Raw genomic sequence first — 17,927 nt, 5'->3', positions numbered from 1 at the left:
AAGAAAATTAAGAACTTTACGCACAATGATAGTACGCATATCTGTACAATAATCTTACATTGTTTGTGTTGTAATCGTTAATACTATCTCAAATAAATCCTGAAAATCATAAATCGCACAGTATCCACAAACAGTTTTTGTTCACTAGTTTTTTTATATGAATAGGCGATAGCACCTTCGTTGATACTATCTATCATAAACACAACAGTAAACACATGAAATATTTTTGTAAACTTTTATTTTTTATGTCTTTAACTTAGAACAACAAGCAGTGCATAATTTAGAAAATAAGGAAACCTTTGACATTAAAGTTTTGCACGTATCAACAGCATGTGAACAAATTTACGTTAAACATGCACAGTATTAATAATTTCAGATTCCGTCGAACAGAAAAATTATCAAACACTACCATTCACATCTTCATCTCTACGGTACAGTAAATGGAAAAACACTCGGAGTTAGAAACAAAGATGCATTCATTTCATCAGCTTCATTCCATACGATGTGAATTTCTGTCTGAAATTTCCTCATACTGCACATCCTCAATCTGATAAAGCCAACTGTGAGACAATTCATCTTTTAAATATTCTGAAAAGTAAGAATTTACTGCATAAACAAACAGACATTCAAGCAGAAGCTTAACGTCATACAAACCTTCAGATGAATTTTCAGGTAACTTTCCATCTGGAGACTTCGAAGCAACAATTGCTTCAAAAAAATCGTCAATCTGCCTCAGAGACAACTGATTATGCAACGTTTCCAAAGAACGCAACGGCGGTACCATGAAGGCAATGTCTAAATTTTTCAGGTAAGTGAACCATTGCAGTAACTGTTTTATAAAACTTTTCAAATATATATGTACTTGAACACAACTGAGAGTTATACAGATACGCAAATATAGTATAAGTGGTCAAAATGCAAAATAGAAGTATTCTTCTCTTAGCTATCAATCCCTGGATATAATCTATTATAGTTCTTTAATGAAAAACACATTTATTTTCTTCAAGCTACAAGAACAATAAAATGTCATACAATATTTTATCAGTACTTCATTTAGTTAAAGATTTTGTAATTTTTTAAAAGAGTAATTCAAAAAACTATATCTATACCGTTTTTGTCGAGTTCTTCTGCACGCGATGAAAGTCTTAAATCCGGTGCACTTGAACCTCTTGATACTACCGCAGTGCTCAGCAATGCTGGAGCAGCTAAATTTATCAAATAAGTAAATAAATAAATGATGCATTTTCTTCCATATCAACAGTTATTTGTAAAATTGCACTACCATCTCTAGCTACTGAAAACGAACCGCTGATCACAGCTGTACTGATCAGTTTTGCATCTTGTTCTAAAATTAAACATTAACGGCAATTAGTGCAATTAAAAATATGGAAAAATTCATACGCCAAAGATATTTCACAGCCTGACGTTGATATATTGCACGTTTGTGAGGATACTGTCTAGCTTAAAATATCAAAGTGTATGTTAAAATACTGCAGAAAATAAATGTATAGCTTCCCCTTTCACTGTCAAATTGAAGCACAAAATATAAACATTGGACATTGGGGGAAAAGGTAAAATATAAGTAAATGTATCACCTCCCAAAGGTTCTTCAACTGAAACTATATTCGAATAATAATTCGGCTGTTCTTCAGTTTCATTCTTCTTTCCTAAAGTGGAAGTCCGTTTTTTCTTATAACCTTAAAACAGTGTTTCAATTTTTAATAATTATATATAATTCCGTATATTTGTATTTATCTTCATCGAAATCGGTATGTAATAAATATATAATAATATATGTACTAGTGTGAGAAAAATATCTACTTTTCAAGCAGCTAATGTCACTACTTGACTTGATGACAGGAAGCGTTCGATCTGGCGACGGGACTCTATCAGGGGAATGCAGTGCAAGCTCTTCGTTAGCTAAACAATAAAGCATTTTAATAAATTGAATCAGCGTTGATAAAACAGTACATATATTTTAAATAAATTCTTGAAACACATCAATCATGGCCTTAAGCTAACCCACAAATTATCAGCAAAAAGAATATGAACACTAGCTATTACTGTTATTACAGAAATAATGCCAAACAAATATATCGGTTTGTTCTTTAAAATATTTACCAAATTTGTAGGTCAGCCTAGTATAACAGTTTTTCTGTAATATTTTATAGTTGATTAAATTCCATTTAAATCATAAGTGACAATAGAAAAAAGGAAATTCATACTGATTGGTTTATTTTCTTTATCACCAATAGCAACAACTCCAATAGAGGTACCGGAAGATTGCGTTGGAGAAATTTGCTTTTCTTTCCTTAGGTTAAACTATGATATAAAATAGTCTGTGATATATGTAAACATGTCAACAAAATATAAACTGCTAATTACACTTCGATCAATTGACAGCTTATTGTCTGATACCCGCTCATCGTCAAGAGCTTTAATCAAGTCGTTGATGTTCATTAATGTTTCATTCATAGCGCTCCGATAAGATTTTGGTCTATAATTTGAGATAATTTTGAATAACGAATGGTTCTTTTTTGGCTATTACATACCGATAACCGAGACCAGCAACGTGAGTAGTCTGAATGCAAGGAAGTGCCCCGGGTGAAAAATGCAATTCCACATGAAAGCGGTCTTCAGATCGAGCGTCTTTAGTTGTATCCTCGTACAGCATCAGTACTAACTGTGCCATATAATTGTATTCAGTCACCGAAGACAAAAAGTTCAACGCGCTTTTCCATTGATTATCATAAGGCTCAAGCAAAAATAAATAAAACAATTTCACCAAATTTTTCATACGTGAAACAGTTGTAGCTTACATATTCAAAAAGTCCCCCAAACTGTAACAAATTCATCAAAGAATGAATGTGGCTTTCGCTAGTGAAATACAGTCGCGTTCGAACGTGTCGGAATGGAGTGGCAATATCTTTTGAAGCTCTAAAATAACGAAATATATTATATTATGTTAAGAAGGATATTTAAAGTTGTATTCGAAACGAATGGTAAAATTAAAATGGAAAAGGTTTTCCTACCGAGGATCAAGTCTTGTAGCGTTTTCTTCGTCTACGATACCATCAATACAGCGATTCAAATCAGAGCGCAATTTCTTTATCAGAGGTGTACAGATTCCTTTACCGATTAAAATTTTTTCTTCTTTGGTAATTCCGTATTCCTAAAAAAAGGTTTTCAAAACAATATATACACAAATGTTCAGTCTGATCGAGATGATTACTTGAAAAACAACAATATCGGCCATATGCTTAGAACACAAATACAACTCTTCCATCTCTTCAACAGCCAGTAGCACACTAGCATTGTGCTCCAAATCATATTTTATACACTGAAATTGTAAGAAAAAAAAATTAAAGAAAACCATAAAATTAAGGATAGATTTTTCGAAACAAACAAACATTATTACATCATATATGTCTGGAATTTTGGAAATATCAAATACCACGTCACCATTAGGCTTCACACATCGAAAGTCTTTCACCAATTTGCCCCATCGACGTTCGATTAAATCCCAACTTTCACCCATGTATAGAGTATTATTTTTCAGTTTCGTTCGACGTAGTTGAATCGTTTCAAACATATTTTTAATCATCTCGTGAATTCTGATGCACATCTGACGTGGATTCTGTATAAATCGTAACGCATTATGCATTGTAATTGAATTGGTCGGATTCAGCTGAAATCAAAGCAAATTTTAAAATTTCAACAAACACAAACAAAAATTCGACTTTTTTTACCCATTCAAAGTCTTCTTCAGTTAAATCAGCATCACACTGAAGAAAAGAATGCAAAAATGATTTAACACGATTCTGATATAACCGCGCATCTTTGTCATCATCCAGCAGGCCGTCTGTATTTGCCGATTTAACCATTTGCACTAAAATCGGCGGAAGCTGACCTTCCAAAGCCAAGAGACCCTAAAAATTTAATGAAAACTTTTTCTGAAATGTACATTTATAAGAAAACGTATATATTGCTTTGGCAAATGCAGCGGCGGTCATTTGAACTCTGCCCTCTTCTGAAGCATAAATTTTCAAATCATGCCTGTATGTACTATGCAAGCGTAAAAAGCCAAGTCCACGACTGTCATTGTTGGATTGTCCTAGAATTGTTAAATATTTTCATCTTAAAATACGTTGATTTAGAAAAATAAATCAAGAAAACTGTACCCTTCCCTTGGCCACCAGGATACAAGCAACGAAACGCTCGGCCCAGTTCTTCAGCCTGAATTTTTCCAGCATTCGTGAGCTCGCCACCCCATTTCACGATCAAAATTAAACACCTATTCTCATTATTATCTGGTTTTTCACCTGTCGACAAATCGCCAGGTTCACTTTTGGCTCTTTTGTGATATTTCAGTTGCACTTTGCGATTAATTCCCGAAAAGTGACCATGCCTGTGTAACGAAAATGACAAACAAAAATTATCAACCATTTACATATGCTGACTTTCAATTTTTTTATAAAATGACTAACATCTCCAACACTGTTTTCACTTGTTCCAATTTAGCCTCTTGTTCAGTAATGAAACGCCTCTGATCGGTATTGTCTCTAATTTGCAAAAGCAAATATCTTACAATATCCAGCACTTCTTGTAACTGAGCTGGTCGTTTCAACTTCAGCTCGCCCAATTTGAAACCATCATATGTGGAAAATAAATCAAAAAATCTGCATGCCAATAAATAAATAAATAAATAAATAAGCAAGTTAAAGTAAAACGAGAAATACTTTACTTCTTGTGCGATACTTCCATTTTCAGTTTTTGCTTTGGTGTCCGATCGCCGTGTCGTATGATTCCCAACACACAACGCAATTCCATTACGGTGCCGTAGGTCGTAGATACCAGTGGTGGATCGTCTGTTTTAAAGTATCGTAAAAATCGAATATAAACGAAACACAACTGACCAACCGAGTTGAAATGGACGGACCCAGGGGATGTGCAACGTCGGAGCCAAATACCGTAAGATCATGTTGCCCAAAATCAACGCAGAGTCGTCGTAATAACGCGTAGACGTTTTAACAAAAGAGAATCCATTCACATCGCATACATAGGAACGTCCATTGGCTCGCAACAAGTCAAATCCGCAAACGGTTTGCTTAAAATTTTAAAATAAACAATTTGATTTAAATGAAGAGACTTTACCCGGAAAGCCCAAACAATTTTTCGAGCTATCAGCTTTTCTCGACTGCTTAATATTACTGGGTAACGAATTTCTTTGCCATCTGAATCTCGATCCACTTTTCCATCCAAAGCTGGCGATTTTCTCGCCTCCGCATGAGCATAGTCAGGTCCAACTGCGTAAACCTACATGCAAATATGAAAAGTTCATGATTTTTGAAAATGAAAAAAAACTTTATCAATAACCTTCACGTCAGTTCCATCAGTAGGCATAAATTCTTCATAAATATATGAGCCTTCTTTTCGTATGTGACTTTCAGGAGAATATATACTGCTTCGATTATCTACCTGCACAGTTAGAAAAAAATTATTTCAAAATATACCCTTGATTTTATCGTATGCGCAAAAATGTTCATAAAACTACTTTCAATTTACAAGTAATATACTGAAATAAAATGTCAAACTTTGCGAAAGAGTCGCTGCGAGCCACCGCCAGCAGAGGAAGGATAATAAATGTATATGTTATGATCTTCAGCGGAAATTGGTTTCTCAACAAACGGCTTGTTGAAACATTTTCCATCAATTTCAATTGAATCTTCATGTTCGACATAGGTTGACGCTGAAAACATTTATATAAATTTATTTAAATTTAAAATTATATAAATTGCAAATTTTCGAAATTATTTTCAAATACTTTTCGAAGAAGTGGGATTTCGATGCAATACTGTGTATCGTGGTAATTCAATGTAAGCTTTTTCCAGTATTTTATATACTTTAATTCTAAAAATAAATAATGAAATACAAAGTAGAATAAATAAATAAGTAAAAATAAATAAAAAAGAAAAAAAACATATATGCAAAATTTAATTCAAAATTATACCTGCTTAGCAGATCATACTGACGGTGTACGTCGTTAATAACATAAGGATTACGTAATCGAATATAATCGATCGCTTTGGCGATTGGAAAGCCTTGAGAATAGAAGCTGATGAAACAATCACAGATGGGCCATTTTTCCACCGGATCGTTCATGATCATCGTTTCGTTGAAAACCATTATGTACATTTTGTCGCCGTAGTATTCAATAATGCGAGACAAGATTTCCTTCATCGGCTTCGACTTCACCTTGCGATGCATGGCGCAGATGGCGACCACAATTCTTTTCGCGTCTTCGCTGCATCGACGTTTTGAAAGCAGTTCGACGCTGGAAAATTCTGCACATACACAAATGAGGTGATGAATAAAATCGAAGAATATAGCTCGTCGTGGAAAGCTTACCCGAACTGTCGTCACTGGATTTAGAAACGGCGGCGGGAGCTGAGCTCGCTTTCTGCGTTTGCGATCCGTGGGTTTTCGTATTGCACCACAGTGGTCTGATGGAATTCAGAAAATACGAATTTGCATCAAACAAGCCGGAAGTTTCTCGTGCTCTATACAATGTAGGATCGTCATCACTTGATCCGGATGAAATTTCTATTTCTCTCTTGTCTTTTTCGGCAAATTGTTTCCGGTCAGTTTTGTAAAGTGCACTGGCTGAATTCGTTCGAATTTCTTCAGATTTTGATTTCATTGATAAACACGGCTTCTGGTCAGACATTGATGGCCAACTGCAACTTCTCTTCATGCGCATCATTTTCGTATAGTTGATCGCTATTAATCAAGCAGAAATTGTTATTCAGTTGCAATCTTTTCTGTCGTTCAGTTACAAATCTGTCGATACAACCGGTGCGCACGCGCAGTGGGACGCAAACAGAAGAACAATAGCTAGAAACGAGCAGCTTTGAATGTTTGTAGAACTGAGCAGAAGGAATGGCTACATTTACTGCGAGAAAAAGACAGAAAGCCAACAAACTAACTATCCTATCTCGAATGGAGATTGTTTCTTCTAAACGACTACTCAGTTCTGCTTGAAAATCGTTGAAAACATCAAAATAAATCATTCAAAACACCGTATGACAGACACAGTATGCCTGAAAATGTGGAGTTACGAAAAGCATTTTAATTTGCTTTCATTTATAAATATTATTGCATTGTGAAAATTAATGTTATTTAAAAATAACTGTACATAATATGAAATTATTCAAAAATTTTTTAATGGAATTTTGTAACAATTTAACTAATAAAAGGTCCAAAAATGAATTGTGCGATCAAATGAAGCAAATGGAATTCGTGCAAACTAAATGAGAAAAATCAGGTACTTAATACGATAGATTAGCAATTAAAGCTTTTCTAATTGATTGCGTATTTTGAATTTAATAAACTTAAGAACATACTACAAAAATACTATTTTATTTACATCAGAAGAAACGGGAAATAATAAAATTCGCATTTAAAATGTAATCACTAGGATGTTCTAATCAGTTGAATAATCTTGTTTATTGGCCGATAGCATTTATTATGACAAGTAGTATATGGGCAAAATTTTAACGTTATAATAGAAAATTATCTTGAAATTTTACTAAAATTTAGCGTAAATTTTGATTAGTTGAAGTTTCATTGTACTATCAAGTGCCTTTTGTGCTAATTATTATGTTATTTGTTAAAGTGAAAAAATTGAACTTAATTAATGCGTTCATACTGTAATGTTGTTATTCGTATTAGTAATTTCGTTCAGTCGCATGTTTTTTTGTCAGTGTGTTTGCGTCTTAATTTAGTAATTCATCTCATAACGCAGTATTTTCATAATACGAAGTATGAAGGAAATACAGCTTCAAATTCTTTCTGTCATAGTGCAGATTTCTGTGCTAGTATTATCAACGGATAAACATTGTATTTCATTTTTAAGCTGTGCAAACAGAGTAAATTTTTTTTGGAATGGCTAGTCAGACTGGTCCGATTGTGCGATCAAAGAGTATTAAAATGACTGAATTAAGCGAAGAAAATAATTTTGGTACTCTATTGAGAGTTATTTAAATGCTTTGGCGAACAAAAGTAATTTTTTGCAGAAATGTGTCGCGTGTGTCGAATGGAATCAACCAGTGAAAGGCCATTGTTTTATCCATGTCTTTGTACAGGAAGCATTAAATTCATTCATCAAGAATGGTATATAAAATATACGAATATAACTTTTATGCATTTCAATTAATTGTAGCTTAACTGAGTGGTTAAAATACAGCAAAAAAGACGTTTGTGAATTGTGTAACCATCAGTATAAGTTTACACCAGGTAATTTTTAGCGATATCAAAATCGATGTGAACAATATTGATGTATTTGGTGCTGCTTGTTCAATACAGCACGCTTTTTTAACAGACAGCAGTACTAAGTCTTTTCCTAATGTGCTTGTTTTATTCTGCTAGTGTACCACCCCGACATGCCAACAATTCTTCCAATCCGGGAAGTTGCATCAGGAATGGCTTATTCATTATTAAAAGCTGTGCGCTGCTGGATACATTATTCTATAGTTGTGTTTTCTTGGTTAATCGTTGTTCCTCTAGCTTCATGTAGGACAAAATTGCTGTTATTATCTGCTAATATTAAAATTTATTTTTGCATTTTTAAGGTCGCATTAATCGCAGCTTGTTCAAAGGACCATCGTATTGGATTTGGGATTTTACAGCGGACTTGTTTAAGGCGTAAGTAAAATCGAAGATGTTTTGCTTATTAGTTATACATTATAAACATTTAACTTAATTGTTTTTAGCAAATAATAATACTAATTATTATTATTATTTTTGTTTCAGGCAAGATGTTTACGCTGACTGCATCCAAGGCTTGACGGCCATAATGCTAGCACTTTGTGTTTTTATTTCGCTAATTTGGCTGAGAGAGCAAATTCTGATTGGCGGTTTTCAGATGCCCGTTGAAATTCATCCAGAAGAAGCTGCTGAAAATGTATTTTACTTGAAAAATTTAAATTTTTCAAAAAGAAACGAAAAAATTATAGATGCGCGCTAACCAGCCATTCGCAGGTGAAATTGCTGGCGATGCTGCTGGGCAAGGTGCAGAAGAAGAGGCTGGTGTAGAAAATGGTATTTTTTAATTGTAAATTTAGTTTCAACAGAATCAGTGTAATGATCAAATTTTTATTTTAAGAAAACAATTGGCAGTTATTTGAATGGGAACGAGCTGGTGAAGAATTAACTTGGGATAGACTTTTTGGTTTCGATGGGTCATTGGTATTTTTAGAACATGTGTTTTGGGTTATTTCTCTGAACACGTTGTTCGTTCTTCTCTTCGGTTAGCTTGATTGAATCGCTTTTTGTCATGCTGTAATTTGTTGCATTTAACTTTATTTTTTTATTGTTGATTCAGTAATGTGGCCTTTTTACGTGGGTTATTTTTTCTCAAGTGCATTTAATATTACCGAATATATGAAGGCCGCATATTTTGATGGCTTCATAACCACTGTGCTTGGATATTTCATTTTGGGCTTTTTGCTTTTCCTTTGTCATGCCTTGTGCGGCGCACTGAGATTGGTTAGGTATGCTACAGTTTTACATTTGAAAGAAATTTTTTTAACTAATTTTGTATTTTGTTGCAGATTCCACAGGACCTTGGGTATGTGTTATTTGATGCTAAAGGTGGTTTTAATTGTTTTGATTGAAGTTGGTGTTTTTCCGTTGTTTTGCGGCTGGTGGTTGGACATGTGTTCTCTGGTTAGTAGTCATCATTAAATATGGACGTAAAATTTCAGTGGAATATTTTTTATGTTTAAATATTTTTAAGCCATTATTTGCGGAGACTCCCGAGAGTCGACTAAAATGGTTTTATGATGCACCAGAACTTTCACTGTTTGTTCATTGGTTAGTCGGCATGGTTTACGTTTTTTATTTTGCATCATTCATTTTAATACTGCGAGAAGTAATGCGGCCTGGTGTTCTTTGGTTTTTGCGCAACGTCAACGATCCCGATTTTAATCCAATACAAGAAGTATTCTTTTTGTTTTGTTTGAAAATTTTTGTCTATTTTAAGCTGATTTTTTATTATAGATGGTGCAATATCCAGTGATTCGACATGTGCGTCGATTTCTTGCTTCGGTGGTATGTCGATTTATTGTATTACTTTTCACTGTAGAAGTTTTATTTAGTGATGCTTTTTTTAACATTTCAGCTGGTATTTGCGTTGACTATACTGATTTGCGTTTACTGTCCATTTCGAATTATTCTTCGATTTATGCCCTCCACACTTCCCTATCGAGGTTCAAATAGGAGGTAATGCATTTTTACTGACCCTTATCCGCATTCAAATGATATTTTTAATTTATATAACATTTCGATTATGTGTATTTTCTAGCGTGTGATTTTCAGTAATAGTTACATGGAATTATTTAAAAGGGTATTACCGAAATATTTAGTCTTTCACCATCTTTTAATATTTTTCAAAACATTTCTGATTATATGAACTTGAATTCATTACTTTTATTATTTTCATACTGTAATGTTAAAGGAATATTATTTAAGTTTTTTAAGAGTTATAATAGTTTTTGAATGCCAAATAATATAAATTTTTCATACTGTAATTCTTGTCGTATAAACCTTTAAGATTGTCTTTAATTTTGAAAATGATTATTATTTGAAGCATTATGATGTTTAATTACTTTTATGTTGATCTGCGTCTACATGTATGCATCATAACGCATTTTATGAATATGAAAGTGCTGGTAAAAAGTTTGCATATATTCATTTTCAGTGATTTGCCGTTCTTGTCGTTGTTTTTTGAACTGTTGTTGCTTCAAGTAATTTTACCTACTTTATTGGAACAAAGCCACACAAGGCAAATTTTGAAAGTGCTCATTTTTCGTTGGTGCAAAGTAGTCGGCAAACTGCTAGGTTTGACGGATTATCTTTTATCACGTGAGGTGAGATGCAAAATTTGCAGTATAAATATGGTGATGTACGAATTGTTGAACTTAGAACAACGGGGCAGTGCCGAGAGAGCAGCAAAACGATCGTGGAAGACACCTTTTGGCCGCAGAGTTTGGAGTTCTAGAAGAAGATTTGGATCGAAATCTGGGTGCAGCGCATCACATGCTTCTTATTGGTGGTCGATCATCTACTCAGCACCAGCCATATGTGAAGCCGCCTTATTTTTTCTTTCGAGTATCTGTTTTTGCGCGCTTAATAACCGAGTCAATAGAAAAATTTCAGATGATAATTATTATAATTTTTAGATCATTGCACTGCTGTTAGTTATTTGCGTTTCTTCCATCACTTTCAGTTTGATTGCACTGACAGTTCCAGGTATAATGTGAACATTTTAAAGGGTTGGTTTCTTTTGTCTGCATCAGGTGTATTTTAGTGACTATTGGTCGAAAATTGATGCATTGCATCACTGGAACGGACAGTCACTATGAGCTGTATACTTTGAGCTGCGGTTTGTACATTTGTTGCATGTTGATTCGCCTGTTTACGGTGTCATTCAGTTATATACCACGGGATTTTAAAATGCTTGCTGATGATGCAAAGGCATGGCTTAGTACTGTAAGAAATTAACACTTACTTATTCAATTATAATTTAATTTTATGGCATTTCTTTTGCAGGTTCTCATCAATTGGCTGCGTTTTGTAGTGGCCGTGATTTCTTATTTTGGATTGGTGGCGTTTATGTTTGGTTTTTTGGTTGAATTAATGATTGTTGCTCCACTTCGGGTACCCAGATTTGGTACTGCCTTGCCTTGCCTGTTTATGGTATGCCAGAATCAAAATGATGTATTTTGCGGACAGTTTTTTCTTTTTACTTTATCCACAGATTTGGCTTCTTGGTGCGTTTTATTGCAAAATATTTTGCGTTTGTATGGTTACAATCGGTCCGAACTGGAGAATGCGACGTGCTTTTGAAACAGTACATGATTTTGTTATACTTTAAAAACAAAACAATACATTGCTTAAAAATATTGAATTTTGCAGTTATACCGAGATGGTCCTCGAAATATGGATTTGCAAGCATTTATGACCAACGCTGTATTGCCTCTTTTTTTATTGTTCGGGAATTTGTTGGCTGTACCGTATACGATTGTATATGCAATATTTCCTATTTTAGGTACAACCGGAAGAGAGTTATTTTTCTCTGCCAATCATCCAACGTTTGTAATATTTTCAGGCTGCGATGCGGAAGATCAGTTACAATATGGAAAACGAATTTACCCAGGCATGTTTTCATTTTTTTTGCTCTTCGTGTTCCTCGCCTGGCAATTTAAAAAAATTAAAGCAATGATGGGAAAAATTCGAAATGAAAGGTTTGTGAGTTTTACATACTTACTTGTCTGCTTATTGTTCTATCAGGATAGGCTGGGTTTTATAAGTATTAAAATTTTAGATATTTGCTTGGACAGCGTTTAGTGAATTTTGATTCAAAGCGCGACGAAAGAGCTTTGTCTTCACTTGTCGTCTGATTATCATGGCGGTGTGCAACTGCAGCAGTTTTTATGCCAAAGTGATGCATGAAAAGTTAAGCCGAGCAGAAGAGAAGGTGAATGAACACCGTTCTAAGTCTTCAAGCACTGCATCAGTGTGTCATCATTTACGAGTATTCATTTTTGTTTTCATCCTAAATTGTTTATTGTTTTGTTGCATAATACACAGAATAATAATACATACATACGTGCATAATTTTTGAAAGTATGCAATTATGCATGTGTATGTGTGTGCGCCTGTTTTTATGTAATTTATTAATATGATATCATGTAATATAATATAATGTATAATTGCATGTCACAGTTATCATTAAATTTATTTATTATTTGACCAGTGAAAAATTATGAACAAATGAAAATTTACAAAGTACATTTCAATATTACTTTTTCAAATTATCTGGGAAAATTATTCGTTGAATGATTCTGATCCAGGCGGCTTGTTGAACACTGCATTGTATGTGTCGATCCATCGTTGAAAATAATACTTCATATTCCACATTTTTTTTGGAAAATCGATTCCTTTTTCAAAGTGAGCGATAATTATTGGAGAGAAAGTAATGTGATCGAACATCTGATTCAGTATTGTAGCGAGTGTTGCTCTGTCCAAACCAAGCCTTTCACGGCGATTTCTACAAAATTCTGCAAACTCAATGATCTCTTCATCTTCAGGAGATAAAATAAATTCCGGAACGTTCGTTCTTCTATGCCGAGGCGGCTTGATCAGTGGCGGCCGGTTGTAATTTTCACACCGAATATATCGGATGTTTTCAATTTTAATAATGGAGGTGTTTTGCTTCATTCCAATACAGTCAAATAGTTTCGGTAGAATTCTTCTTTTTTCAGCGCCAACAGTTCTTTGGATCTGAAATTGGAAAACATTTTAGGCGAATGTATTCATGGGAGAGAGCATTCAATTCTTACCACGTCCTTCGAACACCTTTGAACACACGAATGAATTGAAACTGAATTTCTCCACTTTATATATATACCATTGTATTTTAAAGTTTCAAACAAACACGTTTTGTTTAAAGTTTAAACAAAGATAAATACTTATTTTGTTTAAAGTGAAATTAAACAAAGATCAATACTTATTTTGTTCAAAGTCGAATTAAATAATTTTTAACACTAAATGTTCAGCGGGAAATAAAACTTAAAATATTGCTATATATTCATGGTAAATTTGGTCATGAGAAATGCTGTTATGTTCACATTTATGCTGGTTTTCTTTATTCATGGCATATTTGTGATCATTTAATTATATTATGCAAATCATCAGCATTCATAATGGTCGTTACACGATGATGTATAATTTTTTCGGAAATAAGCAGCATCAAATTTATCTGACAATTTATGAGGCGTTCCATATATTACAGTATTCCTTCGAAATAAACACTTTTATGTTGATAATTTTTTCGAATATATATGTTTGGAAATCCATCTACGACAAACAAGAGCATGCTTATGATGAACATTTAACTTATTTTGTTGCCAAATATTGCAATTTGCTGCACTATTTTTTTTTGACAAAGTCGATTGTTTTGACGTAACAATCTGAGGAACTAAATGAAGCAATAAATGAACAAATTGTTGGCAATATTTCAAGTATTTTTACTTATAATCTGATAATTCAGTCATTTGTGATACTTCATTGTTAAACCATTTCATCAACATCTTTGGAAAGATTGTAATTTAAATGGAAAATAAAAATGCAAGTGTATCATGCTGTTAAATAACTGACGTTCTGCTCAATGCAATGATATATAGTTTATTGGATGAGAATCATTCCATCGTTAGAAATAATTTTTTAAGCGGACCACGTCAAAAGTTTTAGCTTTGGAAAAGCATATTTGGTACTGAAAATCTCTGAAAAAACATATGAAAATTTGAACTGAAAAATTAGAAATAAGCAAATAGATAATGGATCACAACAACTAAATGACATTTGTATCAGTAACTTGCATTTCTGTGAGTAACTTTGAAAGCTGAATGAAAGTAAAGCTGAAAATACATACTGAATTAATAACTGATGTACAACCAAGTAATACAGTGTGTGCAATTTTTGAAATTTCACATCTAGTTAAAGAGCGTTTCCTGAGAATTATTTTATTCAGTTGTTCAATAATTGCTGCAGCCCGTCATAAGGGGATAAATGTAAGATATTATAATATTTTAGGTTGTGGTCAATTCTATTTTGAAAACTCAATGTCAAATTATCAAGAGCAGGTTGAAAATTATTTTCAATAAAAACGGTAATTTAGCATTGAAGTTTAGTGCAGTCTTATTCCAAGTCCTATAACGCTACGCGAAGATTACTTATCAAATATGCGAATTAATATTTCATTAACTGAGCGCGTTTGCTTTGCTGACGTGGCTTACAGTAGAAGCAGATAACATTCACTTAGTGAGCTTCATCTGGGGCGAATTGTAGGCTAACGGCGTGCCTTTCCACTATAAAAACGGTCATACATCCATGATAGAGATTACTATTTTTCGTTTATTTAATTTTTATTTGAGGAAAGTGATTCATCGCAATATCGAACTTCAGAAAAACAAGATGGTCCAAAATTATGAAGCAAATTTAAGTTTGGTGAGTTGCATTTTTATGATTAGATCGTAATTGATTGAAAATATGGAAAATATGACGAAATGAATATAACGTAACCTTACCTTTGAACAATATACATACATATGCTAATTACGCTTATTTGTTTCTGTGCTTATTTTTTTCAAATCATTATGTAAACCTCTTATTTCAAATTACATAATTTTGTCGAATTAATTTGCAATTTGAAAAATATTACAACTTATTATTGTATTATTCTACACTGTTTTTGAAGCCTTCCGATTCGTTTTTAAATTTTTATAAAAATGATTACTTTATAATGTAGTTTTCGCTAATTTGAAAAATCTCATTACGTAATTTTCTTGCGAGATATGGATAATTTAATAAAAAGTTTAGTTATGGAAAACTAAATCTTACTTACGAATAAAAACTTCTATAAAGTTATTATGCTAGCTACACTGCATCTTTAATTTCGCACACTATTTGTAAGTACTAGTGCATGCATGATGATGGATGTGCATGTATGATGAACTTTTGTTTTAATGTTTGTGATTTCTACAGATATATAGAAGAATGGAGACGTGGACAACATGAAGCAAATCTACAGACAAAAGGTGTTATCCATGAGTCCCTAATCTATAATTCTAGGTTGCAGGAACTTGAAAAGGGAAAAGCTCTTTCATAGTTTAAGAATTATGTTTAAGACAGAGCTGTATGATTGTCATTTGAATAATGCAGTGTTTTGGCTCTGATGTTGCAAATAGCAAACATGCCTGGAGCAGGACCTAAAATTAAAGCAGATATAGTATGGAGAAATCAAAAAGCATCATACCATGTAGCAGGGAGTTCTCTTCGTTTACATAAGAGAGTGCCGGCTCTTCTTTTGATCATTGGGCTTATGGTGAGCATGCATCTGAAGACAGAAGTGGGGAAAGCTGACTCTCCGCGTAGAGTAGATGCTTGAGACTTTATTGCCTTGCCTGCCTCAGATGTGTGAGAAGTTATTATTATGACATCTGATAATGAGATATGATTATTGGCTTGATAACTGATTAAAATATGATAACCGTTCATAAGTGATAAATCTAAAATTGAAAATTTGAACTAGGCAAAATGTATTAACGAGTACTATAAAGCTGTGTTCTTGACGAAACGACAAGAGTTCGATGCAGATGGTAACCGGCTGCGATGTTATAAAACGCCTGATGTTCTCGTCAACCTGAGCGTGGCATTGTATATTTATATGTATGTAGCGGTGTGCATGAACTCACCTTTATTGTTGCTGTTAGTGCAATGTGGTGTCGTGGCGCGTGTGAGCGCTGCTTGTTGTATAATCCATAGCGTGCGTGGCGCACTTCAGATTTCTGTATACTATATCCTCTGTCGAAATAAAGGTTTTAGTAAATGAATCGATAATTTTGTTTTTCGTAAGTTTGATAATTTACAGCGCAGTAACTTATCCAAGATTGAGTTGCCGCGAGGAATAAATACAGTTCACGAATGTGAAAATCATGGGACGAACATGGAAAGTTTTGTTCGCATCAAGTTCTATCAAACTTGAAAACAAGGAATAATCTTGAAGGCATTTATTACCATTTGTCGAACAATTAAATGAGAACATTTCAACCGCTGATACAATGATTGCCAGATGTTTATTCATTTATTATTTAGCATTCTAGAATTTACAGATTCTGATCAACACTGAATGAGTAATGAACAGCTGAGCATCAATCCCATTATGAATTAATTTCAAAACTACACATTCTCAAAAAATAACATACAACGATTAATCTTCACATAGTACCTGAATTACTTTCATGCTATATTAATAAAGAATAAAAAGAGTTGGCTAAAAAGCTAAAAAATTGGCTTATAATTACAGCCCAAATGCTAAAACTTTGTAATTAAAATTCCAATGCAAATAAGACTCAAGCTTTAAAACAGAAATTGGTTGCTGTAGGAAATAGATTATTCAGGTACAATTTAGATGGGACTCAATATAAAACTACAATTTGAAAGACGAAAGCATAATAAATTAATATTTTACAAGTATTTTGGCTTTCTGTTATTTATAATGCGTTATTTCTGTACCCCGCTATCAAACAAACTACCATATTAGTCACTACGTCAAAATGAATTCTAATACCTGCATCACCACAGATACATACAAATTCATTTGGAGCAGCGTCCACCAAACATACACAATGGACAGGGTCATTGTGTAATGAGAAGTGTTTATATGTTTGGCAAAGCTTCAATAAAATTTTCTCCTCAAACAGAGTGCATTAAGTAAATAAAGAGCAATGAAAAATCTACAGTAGCCATATTTATCAGTAGAAATGAATAAAATAAAAATTTGCATGCGAGGTCGTTGGCTTTGTTGACATAATAGAAATCATTTCAATTTGAGGCCGTCCGTGGATGGTAGCTCAGCGTTTTGATTGGAAAATTGATTGAAGACAAACATTGAAGCCAAACACTATTTTTGCTTTTTATTTATTATTATTTTTTGGAATAATTTCTGAAAAATAGATTTTTATTCAACACCGAAAGAGCATGAACATGAACAATGAGAAGATGGCGCATTTAGCAGTAAGTGGCAGTTTTTATCATGTTTAAGTCATAATCAATAAACAATGCAGTTGAGAATCGATATTGAGCATAATTTCTCAATATATTCTCTATGAAAAATTTACAACATGAGATGAGNAGGTNGACTTAATAAACGCCAAATTAGCCGACAATTNAAGTTTGATGAAATACACCCTGTACGCATTGTTTATCTGTTATTAAAGTATGATATTTTGAAAATCACCCTTTGCAGTAGCTAACATGCACTTTCAATATGACCATAAGCAATGGTTTTGCCNTGTAAATTGTTC

The 17,927-nt window shown here is 33.3% G+C and overlaps 5 protein-coding genes across 5 annotated transcripts; 2 read left to right on the top strand and 3 right to left on the bottom strand.

Moving 5' to 3' along the window:
• Nucleotides 1-490: 490 nt before the first annotated feature.
• Tsp_10123 (inositol hexakisphosphate and diphosphoinositol-pentakisphosphatekinase) lies at nt 491-6,186 on the bottom strand. Its single transcript, XM_003373235.1, has 25 exons — nt 6,011-6,186; nt 5,825-5,910; nt 5,595-5,749; nt 5,377-5,478; nt 5,155-5,316; nt 4,921-5,107; nt 4,745-4,868; nt 4,488-4,679; nt 4,182-4,408; nt 4,020-4,114; nt 3,750-3,929; nt 3,455-3,688; nt 3,233-3,340; nt 3,033-3,172; nt 2,820-2,937; nt 2,553-2,755; nt 2,386-2,497; nt 2,226-2,322; nt 1,822-1,920; nt 1,596-1,697; nt 1,402-1,461; nt 1,283-1,345; nt 1,099-1,205; nt 655-829; nt 491-588 (listed from the first exon to the last, which is right to left on the bottom strand). The coding sequence occupies exons 1-25, from the start codon at nt 6,184-6,186 to the stop codon at nt 491-493; spliced, it is 3,402 nt and encodes a 1,133-aa protein (XP_003373283.1).
• Nucleotides 6,187-6,211: 25 nt separating this feature from the next.
• On the bottom strand, nt 6,212-6,763 carry Tsp_10122 (conserved hypothetical protein). The gene has a single exon (XM_003373234.1). The coding sequence runs from the start codon at nt 6,761-6,763 to the stop codon at nt 6,212-6,214; it is 552 nt and encodes a 183-aa protein (XP_003373282.1).
• A 1,641-nt stretch (nt 6,764-8,404) lies between these two features.
• On the top strand, nt 8,405-12,461 carry Tsp_10121 (E3 ubiquitin-protein ligase MARCH6). The gene is given in 20 exon segments (XM_003373233.1): nt 8,405-8,545; nt 8,631-8,707; nt 8,812-8,962; nt 9,015-9,099; nt 9,164-9,307; nt 9,383-9,551; nt 9,612-9,726; nt 9,797-10,000; nt 10,060-10,110; nt 10,181-10,281; nt 10,760-10,928; nt 10,984-11,169; nt 11,241-11,310; nt 11,369-11,550; nt 11,611-11,778; nt 11,819-11,923; nt 11,977-12,084; nt 12,110-12,152; nt 12,170-12,305; nt 12,386-12,461. 20 exon segments carry the CDS (start codon nt 8,405-8,407, stop codon nt 12,459-12,461), a joined length of 2,481 nt encoding a protein of 826 aa, XP_003373281.1.
• A 427-nt stretch (nt 12,462-12,888) lies between these two features.
• Nucleotides 12,889-13,281, bottom strand: Tsp_10120 (conserved hypothetical protein). The gene has a single exon (XM_003373232.1). It carries the CDS (start codon nt 13,279-13,281, stop codon nt 12,889-12,891), a length of 393 nt encoding a protein of 130 aa, XP_003373280.1.
• Nucleotides 13,282-14,468: 1,187 nt separating this feature from the next.
• Nucleotides 14,469-16,606, top strand: Tsp_10119 (hypothetical protein). Its single transcript, XM_003373231.1, has 8 exons — nt 14,469-14,633; nt 14,656-14,705; nt 14,997-15,069; nt 15,442-15,485; nt 15,607-15,693; nt 15,784-15,997; nt 16,154-16,411; nt 16,493-16,606. The coding sequence occupies exons 1-8, from the start codon at nt 14,469-14,471 to the stop codon at nt 16,604-16,606; spliced, it is 1,005 nt and encodes a 334-aa protein (XP_003373279.1).
• The last annotated feature ends 1,321 nt before the right edge of the window (nt 16,607-17,927 follow it).

This window comes from Trichinella spiralis, assembly GCF_000181795.1.
Source record: "Trichinella spiralis strain ISS 195 chromosome Unknown Scfld6, whole genome shotgun sequence".
In the NCBI taxonomy this organism is placed as follows: Eukaryota; Metazoa; Nematoda; class Enoplea; order Trichinellida; family Trichinellidae; genus Trichinella; species Trichinella spiralis.
This window is presented reverse-complemented; position numbering and strand designations above follow the sequence as displayed.

Excerpts from the sequence above, each read along its gene's own strand:
- Tsp_10123 (XM_003373235.1), bottom strand. The coding sequence starts at position 6,186 with ATGGTTTTCAACGAAACGATGATCATGAACGATCCGGTGGAAAAATGG. Across the intron at positions 2,756-2,819 it reads TTGGGGGACTTTTTGAATAT|CCTTATGATAATCAATGGAA; the intron begins GTAAGCTACAAC and ends TTTTTGCTTGAG. Across the intron at positions 1,206-1,282 it reads GTTTTCAGTAGCTAGAGATG|CTGCTCCAGCATTGCTGAGC; the intron begins GTAGTGCAATTT and ends TGATAAATTTAG.
- Tsp_10122 (XM_003373234.1), bottom strand. The coding sequence starts at position 6,763 with ATGATGCGCATGAAGAGAAGTTGCAGTTGGCCATCAATGTCTGACCAG.
- Tsp_10121 (XM_003373233.1), top strand. The coding sequence starts at position 8,405 with ATGTGCTTGTTTTATTCTGCTAGTGTACCACCCCGACATGCCAACAAT. Across the intron at positions 8,963-9,014 it reads CAGAAGAAGCTGCTGAAAAT|ATGCGCGCTAACCAGCCATT; the intron begins GTATTTTACTTG and ends AAAAAATTATAG. Across the intron at positions 11,779-11,818 it reads TATGCCAGAATCAAAATGAT|ATTTGGCTTCTTGGTGCGTT; the intron begins GTATTTTGCGGA and ends CTTTATCCACAG.
- Tsp_10120 (XM_003373232.1), bottom strand. The coding sequence starts at position 13,281 with ATGAAGCAAAACACCTCCATTATTAAAATTGAAAACATCCGATATATT.
- Tsp_10119 (XM_003373231.1), top strand. The coding sequence starts at position 14,469 with ATGAAAGTAAAGCTGAAAATACATACTGAATTAATAACTGATGTACAA. Across the intron at positions 15,070-15,441 it reads ATGAAGCAAATTTAAGTTTG|TTATGGAAAACTAAATCTTA; the intron begins GTGAGTTGCATT and ends TAAAAAGTTTAG. Across the intron at positions 15,998-16,153 it reads AAGCTGACTCTCCGCGTAGA|GCAAAATGTATTAACGAGTA; the intron begins GTAGATGCTTGA and ends AATTTGAACTAG.